The following is a 9,571-nucleotide window of genomic DNA, read 5'->3' on the forward strand; positions in this document are numbered from 1 at the left end:
ACTCCCCGAGCGCGCAGGCCGCGGGACGGCGTCCCCTGCGCGCAGCAGCTAGAAGCCAACAGCCCAAGGGCCCCCAGGGAGCAGAGCCCCGCGATCCCGGCGCCGCCTGCGGCTGGGTTTTTTGGCAGCGGGCGCGCCGTCCGTGAGGATGACGGCTCCGGTAGTCTCCCAGGCGTGCGAGACCCGGGGCGCTCCCCGTCCACGCACGGCCCTCCCTCCAGGCGCGCCTCCCGCCCCAGCCCCGCATTCTGCGCAGCCCGGGTGACCAAACTACACCTCACTTCAAAGGCCCCCACACCCGGGCGTGCCCTCCGCCCGCGCTCGGCAGGTGGGAGTGCAGGGAGGAGGGCGCGGGCGGCCCTAAAAGGCGCCCGGACCTTCCCGAGAATTCCAGGCCGCGCAGGCGCATTGAGGTCGGCGCGGGGGCGTGCGAGAGGCGCGGGGCGGTGATTGAGGGAAGGTTTCCCGGGCTGGGCCACGAGCAGGGCCTGCGCGCGCCAGCGGGAGGGGCGGGCCACGGCGAGGGCGCAGGCGCAGGCGCGCGGCCGCGGCGGCGGTTGGGGAGGGTTCTTCCGGAAGGTTCGGGAGGCTTCTGGAAAAAGCGCCGCGCGCTGGGCGGGCCCGTCGCTATATAAGGCAGGCGCGGGGGCGGCGCGTCAGTTGCTTCAGCGTCTTGGTGCTGCTGTGCCGTGGAACGTTTGCAGCCTTTTAGCCAAGGTGTGAGGGGCGGTTGTGGGGGCCTGTGGAGGTGGATTGGGGAGTGGGGGCGGTTGGCGCGGAGCGGAGGCTGTGGGGGCCGAACGGGAGCCCTGAACCCGCCAGGGCCGCGCTCCCGGGCGGCCGCGCTGCCTATTCCGGAGGCCGTGGGCCCGCTGCTGTCTCCGCAGCCCGCCTCAGGAATGGGCTGGGCGGCTGCTCCCCGAGTCTCCGCGGCAGCCCCGGAGCTGGCGCCGCACGCGAGCAGAGCGGCCCTTTGGCTGGGGGCCCCCCGGGCGGCCCAGCTGGGGGCGCAGGCGGAGGAGGCCGCCCTGGCGGAGCCGCGGCCCGCGCGGGAGGGCACACGGGGTGTCGGTTGGGGACCGCGGCGCGGGACTGGGCCGGGCCTGCAGTGGCCTCCCGGAAGCGCGCACACGCTCGTGGTAGTTACCGCGCTCCGAAATGAGGTCATCCTTTGTCAGCCGCCCTTCTATTTTCGGTTTACTTAAACTTCGCAAATCTGCAATCCGGCTTTAAAAATATTGGGAGGACGCGATGGAATCTCGTGTTGCCCCTGTAGACGCCCTGCAGGGTTTTAAACCGGCGCGGTGTCGTTCCAGATGCCTGAGGAAACGCAGACCCAGGACCAACCGATGGAGGAGGAGGAGGTTGAGACGTTCGCCTTTCAGGCAGAAATTGCCCAGTTGATGTCATTGATTATCAATACTTTTTATTCGAACAAAGAGATCTTTCTAAGAGAGCTAATTTCAAATTCATCAGATGTAAGTCGTTTATTAACCCAGAATAGGATTTTGGTTTCAATATGAACTTCTTGGGGGCTGTATGCTTAATTAATATTTTGTGTTAATAGGCATTGGACAAAATCCGCTATGAGAGCTTGACGGATCCCAGTAAATTAGACTCTGGGAAAGAGCTGCATATTAACCTGATACCAAATAAACAAGATCGAACCCTCACTATTGTGGATACTGGAATTGGGATGACCAAGGCTGACTTGATCAATAACCTTGGTACTATCGCCAAGTCTGGGACCAAAGCGTTCATGGAAGCTTTGCAGGCTGGTGCAGATATCTCCATGATTGGCCAGTTCGGTGTTGGTTTTTATTCTGCTTATTTGGTTGCTGAGAAAGTAACTGTGATCACCAAACATAACGATGATGAGCAGTACGCCTGGGAGTCCTCAGCAGGGGGATCATTTACAGTGAGGACAGACACAGGTAGGTACCTGAACACTCACTGGTTAAGTCAGTGGCGGAATGGTGGGGTGTTGCAACCCTTGGACCCCTGGGGATGCGGCGAAGTTCACAGAAAGTGTGTTTACCCAAGGATCAGGAACAAGCTAGAGCTCTGAATTAGTGTGTAATGGCATGACTTGGTGATTACTTCTTTTGGGCAAGGCACTTAGATCTGCTGTGGGAGCCTTTGCATCTGTAGTAAGGGCAAACCTCGCTTCATAGACACGTTATAAGGGTTAAGCATGGCGTTGAGCACTAAATTGAATGTATTATTGAGTCAATTTTCCTTATTTCTCTTGCAGGTGAACCTATGGGTCGTGGAACAAAGGTTATCCTACATCTGAAAGAAGACCAAACTGAGTACTTGGAGGAACGAAGAATAAAGGAGATTGTGAAGAAACATTCTCAGTTTATTGGATATCCCATTACTCTTTTTGTAAGTTTCTACATAATTGCAGAGTGAATTACTGTCTGTAGGTGACTGGGGTGACTGTACTACATCCTTAGTTCCTAGGTCTGTTGAACTAGTCTGAAGCCTGGGGAACCTAAGCTCTACTAACTGTGAAGGTTCCTCGGGTTATTAAGTAGATATATCAAATATTGATGAGAAGCTGCCTGGCTGCTTCTCATCCTCGGTAATTTAGGCTTTGGCCTTAGGTTGAAAGTAGTGGGGCAGCGCTATGACTTAGTTCTAGAGTGCAGCAGTGATGCGATTTCATGTCTTTTGAAGGTGGAGAAGGAACGTGATAAAGAAGTCAGCGATGATGAGGCTGAAGAAAAAGAAGACAAAGAAGAAGAAAAAGAAAAAGAAAAAGAAGAGAAAGAGTCTGAAGACAAACCTGAAATTGAAGATGTTGGTTCTGATGAGGAAGAAGAAGAAAAGAAGGATGGTGACAAGAAGAAGAAAAAGAAGATTAAGGAGAAGTACATCGATCAAGAAGAACTCAACAAAACAAAGCCCATCTGGACCAGAAATCCCGACGATATTACTAATGAGGAGTACGGAGAATTCTACAAGAGCTTGACCAATGACTGGGAAGATCACTTGGCAGTGAAGGTGAGTGAGGGACTGATGGATGCTTCAAGCTTGTCTTTAGATTATCATCCCACCACCCCAAATATCTGCTATAATGCATTGTTCATTGATACTTAGTGTGTTTGTTCTATTACAGCATTTTTCAGTTGAAGGGCAGTTGGAATTCAGAGCCCTTCTATTTGTCCCACGACGTGCTCCTTTTGACCTGTTTGAAAACAGAAAGAAAAAGAACAACATCAAATTGTATGTACGCAGAGTTTTCATCATGGATAACTGTGAGGAGCTAATCCCTGAATATCTGAGTAAGTATAGATAGGAAAAATAATCAGTGTCACTGATTAAAGAAATACTTCTGGCTGGGCATGGTGGCTCACACCTGTAATCCTAGCAGTTTGGGAACCCGGGGTGTGCGGATCACTTGAGGTCAGGAGTTCAAGACAAGCCTGGCCAACATGGTGAAACTCCATCACTCCTAAAATTAGAAAAATTAGCCCGATGTGGTGGCAGGCTGAGGCATGAAAATAGCTTGGAAACCCCCCTGGGAGGCAGAGGTTGCTGTGAGCGGAGATTGCACCACTGCCTTCCAGCCTGGGCAACAGAGTGAGACACTGTCTCAAAAATAATCTCCTATCATCTCCAGGTTCTTGTCTTTGCTTTTGGGGGTTTACATAGTACCAGTTTTGTCCTTGGAATGACTCAGTGCATTTGATTTTTATATTTTTTTCAGACTTCATTAGAGGGGTGGTAGACTCAGAGGATCTCCCTCTAAATATATCCCGTGAGATGTTGCAGCAAAGCAAAATTTTGAAAGTTATCAGGAAGAATTTGGTCAAAAAATGCTTAGAACTCTTTACTGAACTGGCGGAAGATAAAGAGAACTACAAGAAGTTCTATGAGCAGTTCTCTAAAAACATAAAGGTTGGTGTAAATATTTGACCATTGGTAGTTTTCCAGCTGGCCTCTTTTTAGATTTCTTCTTGAATTCAGAGAGTCTTTAGTAAAGAACATACTTTGTTTTAGCTTGGAATACATGAAGACTCACAAAATCGGAAGAAGCTTTCAGAGCTGTTAAGGTACTACACATCTGCCTCTGGCGATGAGATGGTTTCTCTCAAGGATTACTGCACCAGAATGAAGGAAAACCAGAAACATATCTATTATATCACAGGTACGGGGACGCTATGTTACAGTCATATACGTCGTTCTTATAACCTTGTAGGCTCTGTGGGTGTGTTTTCTACTCAGGTAGCACTGTTATAACTGGCGTTGATCTAGGCAAGATAATTAACATGAACTAGGTCATTATTTGTCTTAGGTTCTGCCTAGGTATCTGGCTAGCAAAAGTTAGAAGTAGATGAAGCCATTCTTACTGTTAAAAGGTCTAAAAGTAACTTTGTAATACCTCAGGTGAGACCAAGGACCAGGTAGCTAACTCAGCCTTTGTGGAACGTCTTCGGAAACATGGCTTAGAAGTGATCTATATGATCGAGCCCATTGATGAGTACTGTGTCCAACAGCTAAAAGAATTTGAGGGGAAGACATTAGTGTCAGTCACCAAAGAGGGCTTGGAACTTCCAGAGGATGAAGAAGAGAAAAAGAAACAGGAAGAGAAAAAAACAAAGTTTGAGAACCTCTGCAAAATCATGAAAGACATACTGGAGAAAAAAGTTGAAAAGGTATGTGAATACAGCATTTCCTGATCATTGATACCTCTAAGGTGCTTTCAAGCTTAGTCATACATGACCCATTTTTCCTTGCTTTCAACTTAAAATAGAAAACTATGTCGTGTATGGTTGGGCGTGGTGGCTCACGCCTGTAATCCCAGCACTTTGGGAGGCTGAGGCAGTGGATCACAAGGTCAGGAGATGGAGACCATCCTGGCTAACACGGTGAAACCCCGTCTCTACTAAATACAAAAAAATTAACCAGGCGTGGTGGCGGGCGTCTGGAGGCTGAGGCAGGAGAATCTCCTGAACCCGAAAGGCAGAGGTTGCAGTAAGCCAAGATTGCACCACTGCACCTCCAGCCTGGGTGACCAAGCGAGACTATCTCGGGGAAAAAAAAAGGTTGTGTACGTAAAACGAAATTAATTATAATCTGTGCTCTTTGGCTACCTAATGCAACATTTAAGTTCTATTTAATAGTATTTCGGATCTATTGTTTGGGTTCTTCAGATTTCATTTGACAATGAAAGTTTAGGGTTTAATCTTTCTAGGCTCCTAGTCATCACTTCTTGATTACAGGTGGTTGTGTCAAACCGATTGGTGACGTCTCCATGCTGTATTGTCACAAGCACATATGGCTGGACAGCAAACATGGAGAGAATCATGAAAGCTCAAGCCCTAAGAGACAACTCAACAATGGGTTACATGGCAGCAAAGAAACACCTGGAGATAAACCCTGACCATTCCATTATTGAGACCTTAAGGCAAAAGGCAGAGGCTGATAAGAACGACAAGTCTGTGAAGGATCTGGTCATCTTGCTTTACGAAACTGCACTCCTGTCTTCTGGCTTCAGTCTGGAAGATCCCCAGACACATGCCAACAGGATCTACAGGATGATCAAACTTGGTCTGGGTAAGCCTAATACTATGTAATGTTAAAAAGGAAAGAAATAGGCCGGGTGCGGTGGCTCAAGCCTGTAATCTCAGCACTTTGGGAGGCCGAGACGGGTGGATCACGAGGTCAGGAGATCGAAACCATCCTGGCTAACACGGTGAAATCCCGTCTCTACTAAAAAATACAAAAAACTAGCTGGGCGATGTGGCGGACGCCTGTAGTCCCAGCTACTCGGGAGGCTGAGGCAGGAGAATGGGGTGAACCCGAGAGGCGGAGCTTGCAGTGAGCTGAGATCCGGCCACTGCACTCCAGCCTGGGAGACAGAGCGAGACTCCGTCTCAAAAAAAAAAAAAAAAAAAAAAAAAAAAAGGAAAGAAATACACATGACAGTGAAGAAAGTGGTAAACTTTCAGTTTTCCAAACTTGGAGCACCTTGTCCTGCTTGGAGGCATTCAAGAATATTTTTTTTAGGGATAAGTAAGGTCTTATAAGAGCTAAGAAATGAAATTGAGATTTATATGCCCTGTAAATACTGTCTTGAAAGCAGGTATAAATCAGGAGTATTACACTAATAGCTGGCTTTAAGAAATCTTTCTAATACGAGGATTTTATTTTGGAAACAGGTATTGATGAAGATGATCCTACTGCTGATGATACCAGTGCAGCTGTAACTGAAGAAATGCCGCCCCTCGAAGGAGATGACGACACATCACGCATGGAAGAAGTAGACTAACCTCCGGCTGAGGGATGACTTACCTGTTCAATACTCTACAATTCTTCTGATAATATATTTTCCAGGATGTTTTTCTTTATTTTTGTTAATATTAAAAAGTCTGTATGGCATGACAACAACTACTTTAAGGGGAAGATAAGATTTCTGTCTATTTCTAAGTGATGCTGTGGTACCTTAGGCACTAAAGCAGAGCTAGTAATGCTTTTTTAGTTTCACATTGGTTTATTTTAACAGACTGGGGTAACGTGTGTTGTAAGATGTATGTAACATGATGTTAACTTTGTGGTCTACAGTGTTTAGCTATCAAGCCGGATTTCTAAGTAGACCAAATCTTGTTATTGAAGTGTTCTCGAGCTATATATACCTGGATGTTTAGAAAAGTATTTGTTACATCTTGTAGGATCTACTTTTTGAACTTTTCATCCCCTGTAGTTGCCAATTTTGCATGTACTAGTCCTCTAGAAATAGGTTAAACTGAAGCAACTTGATAGAAGGAACTCTCCACAGGGCTTGTTTTCCAAAGAAAAGTATTGTTTGGAGGAGCAAAGTTATAAGCCTACCTAAGCATATGATAAAGCTGTTCAAAAATAAGTCTTGTGGATGGAAATGTAGTGCTGGAGTCACATTCTGCTTAAAGTTGTAACAAATACAGATGAGTTAAAAGATGTTGTGTGACAGTGTGTCTTATTTAGGGGGAAAGGGGAATATCTGGATGACATTGGTGCCAAAATGTAAAACATGAGGTGCTAGCAGTAGACGGTTAAACACTGGCCGCTCCAAGGGTTGACGTGATCTTCCCAGCATATACTCCGCAGGTGTGGGGTGGAGCACATGAAGTAGGCACAGAAAATAGCAATGCAGACGTGTATCCCCTGTCTCCGTGAGTTAACACGTGTTCTCCCCTTAGCGTCCACATTGTTTTGATGTTATTCATGGAATACCTTCTGTTCTAAATACAGTCACTTAATTTCTTGGCCTTACAGTGTCTCAAAGTTGTTTACCAAATCTACTTAAAGCTATCCTGTTTGAAATCTCTCCTTACTAATTTTCTGGTTTTTTATTGAGCCAGCTGACACCTGTAAGCAGCAAGTAACAAGCTGGTGGGAAAAAGATGGGCTGGCACAAGTCAAAGGAAAAAGTGCCAGGAGCAGTGGCTCACGCCTGTAATCCAGCACTTGCGGGTAGATCACCTGAGGTGAGGAGAGCAGCCAGCCTGATCAACATGGAGAAATCTCATCTCTACTAAAAATGCAAAATTAGCCGGGTGTGGTGGTGGGCTCCTGTAATCCTAGCTACTAGGGAGCCTGAGGCAGGAGAATCACTTGAACCCGGGAGGTGAAGGTTGCGGCGGGCTAGGATTGTGCCATTGCACTCCAGCCTGGGCAGCAGGAGCGAAACTCCATCTCAAAAAAAAAGATGGAAAATATCAGCTCAATAGGTAAGATTCCCTCTGGGGACTGGGGGTGGTAATGGCTAAATAAAAGTCTTCACTTCTGAAATTTTGTGGTTCTAGAAAGAAAATTTGGTTAGATAGCATATAGGATTTGTATTCTGAGCCTAATGCAATATATAAAAATGATAGGAAATGCCTGGGACTTGGATATGTGACAGTGACTAAGGGGACAGTACACAGGCAGGGAGAGGCCTTTGTCTCAGTCCCTCGTGCTAAGCAGGTATTGAATGCTTGGTAAATGGCAATCACATTTAATCCTTTAAATCTCTGAGAAGTTCTTAGTTCCCTTAGACAATATATAAGAGGAATATGTAAATTGAGGTCTTAGTAGTGGCTGAATTTAAATTTAACTCCAAAGCCCCATTTTGTTCTAAGTTTTGTTGCATACTGAAAGGTGTTAGCAGCTAGAAGAAAGGTTTATGGTGTTGAACTAGAAAGTGAATGGCAAAAAGGGCAAAAAGTCAATTTTGTTTTATCCCAGGTCTAGCAAGAGAATATTAAATCTTAAGATTTCTTTCAATTTAAAACATAAGGCACTTGAGGGGATCAGTCAATGTAGGACCTCCATAAATGATTTCCCAAATGAACTCACCCTCCTGGAGTTACTGGAAAAGCGTTTATGGCAAATAGATGGGTACTTACCTGCGCATCTGGACCTATCTCCCAGCAACCCCTGTGCTGGAGACTCCACCACCAAGAAGATGGATCCCCAGCCCAGTGAGTGAGAAGATGAGCTAGATGACACATGAATGTCGTGCTGAAAATGCCCTTGTACTGCTCCAGGACCACAATTCTTACTCTATCGCTTCAAAATTCACTGTTGTTTCAAACCTTCCATAATCAAGTTCCATCCTGCCAAGGAGAGTAGTGAATGCAGAAAAGACATGCAAACTGGACAAGAGAAAGACTTCATAGATGACATGGTTGTCTAGGTAGGAAACTCATAAGAAATCTACCAAAATGATACTAGAAGTGATTTTAGCATAGGATAGGAGATCAATATATAAAAATCTGTTGAGCCAGGCATGGTGATTCACGCCTGTAATCCTAACACTTTGGGAGGCCAAGGTAGGATTGCTTGAGCCCAGGAGTTCAAGACTGCCTAGGCGACAAAGCGAGACCCTGTTCCTCTGAAGAAATTAAACTAAGGCCAGGTATGGTGTTTCATGCCTGTAATCCCAGCACTTTGGGAGGCCGAGGTGGGTGGATCACTTAAGGGTCAGGAGTTCCAGACCAGCCTGGCCAACATAGCAAAACCCCATCTCTACTAAAAATATAAAAATTAGCCAGGCGTGGCCGGGCGCGGTGGCTCAAGCCTGTAATCCCAGCACTTTGGGAGGCCGAGACAGGTGGATCACGAGGTCAGGAGATCGAGACCATCCTGGCTAACATGGTGAAACCCCGTCTCTACTAAAAAATAACAAAAAACTAGCCGGGCGATGTGGCGGACGCCTGTAGTCCCAGCTACTCGGGAGGCTGAGGCAGGAGAATGCCGTGAACCCGGGAGGCGGAGCTTGCAGTGAGCTGAGATCCGGCCACAGCACTCCAGCCTGGGCGACAGAGCAAGACTCCGTCTCAAAAAAAAAAATTAGCCAGGCGTGATGGCAGGCACCTGTAATCTCAGCTACTCGGGAGGCTGAGGCAGGAGAATAACTTGAACCCGGGAGGCGGAGGTTGCAGCGAGCTGATTGTGCCACTGCACTCCAGACTGGGCAACAGAAGGAGACACCGTCTCAAAAAAAAAAAAAAAAAAAAAAAAAAGCCAGGCATGGTGGCACATGCCTGTAGGCCAGCTACCTGGGAGGCTGAGGTGGGAGGTTGCATGAGCTCAGGTGTTC

The 9,571-nt window shown here is 47.0% G+C and overlaps 1 protein-coding gene across 1 annotated transcript; it reads left to right on the forward strand.

Annotated features, from left to right (window-relative positions):
- Positions 1-522: 522 nt before the first annotated feature.
- LOC126958418 (heat shock protein HSP 90-alpha) lies at positions 523-7,260 on the forward strand. The gene is made up of 11 exons (XM_050796688.1): positions 523-717; positions 1,317-1,478; positions 1,568-1,934; positions 2,255-2,388; positions 2,683-3,009; positions 3,125-3,290; positions 3,716-3,906; positions 4,009-4,156; positions 4,396-4,664; positions 5,232-5,565; positions 6,171-7,260. The coding sequence occupies exons 2-11, from the start codon at positions 1,317-1,319 to the stop codon at positions 6,278-6,280; spliced, it is 2,208 nt and encodes a 735-aa protein (XP_050652645.1). The 5' UTR covers positions 523-717; the 3' UTR covers positions 6,281-7,260.
- Positions 7,261-9,571: the final 2,311 nt, after the last annotated feature.

This window comes from Macaca thibetana, chromosome 7 (genome assembly GCF_024542745.1).
Source record: "Macaca thibetana thibetana isolate TM-01 chromosome 7, ASM2454274v1, whole genome shotgun sequence".
Lineage (NCBI taxonomy): Eukaryota > Metazoa > Chordata > Mammalia > Primates > Cercopithecidae > Macaca > Macaca thibetana.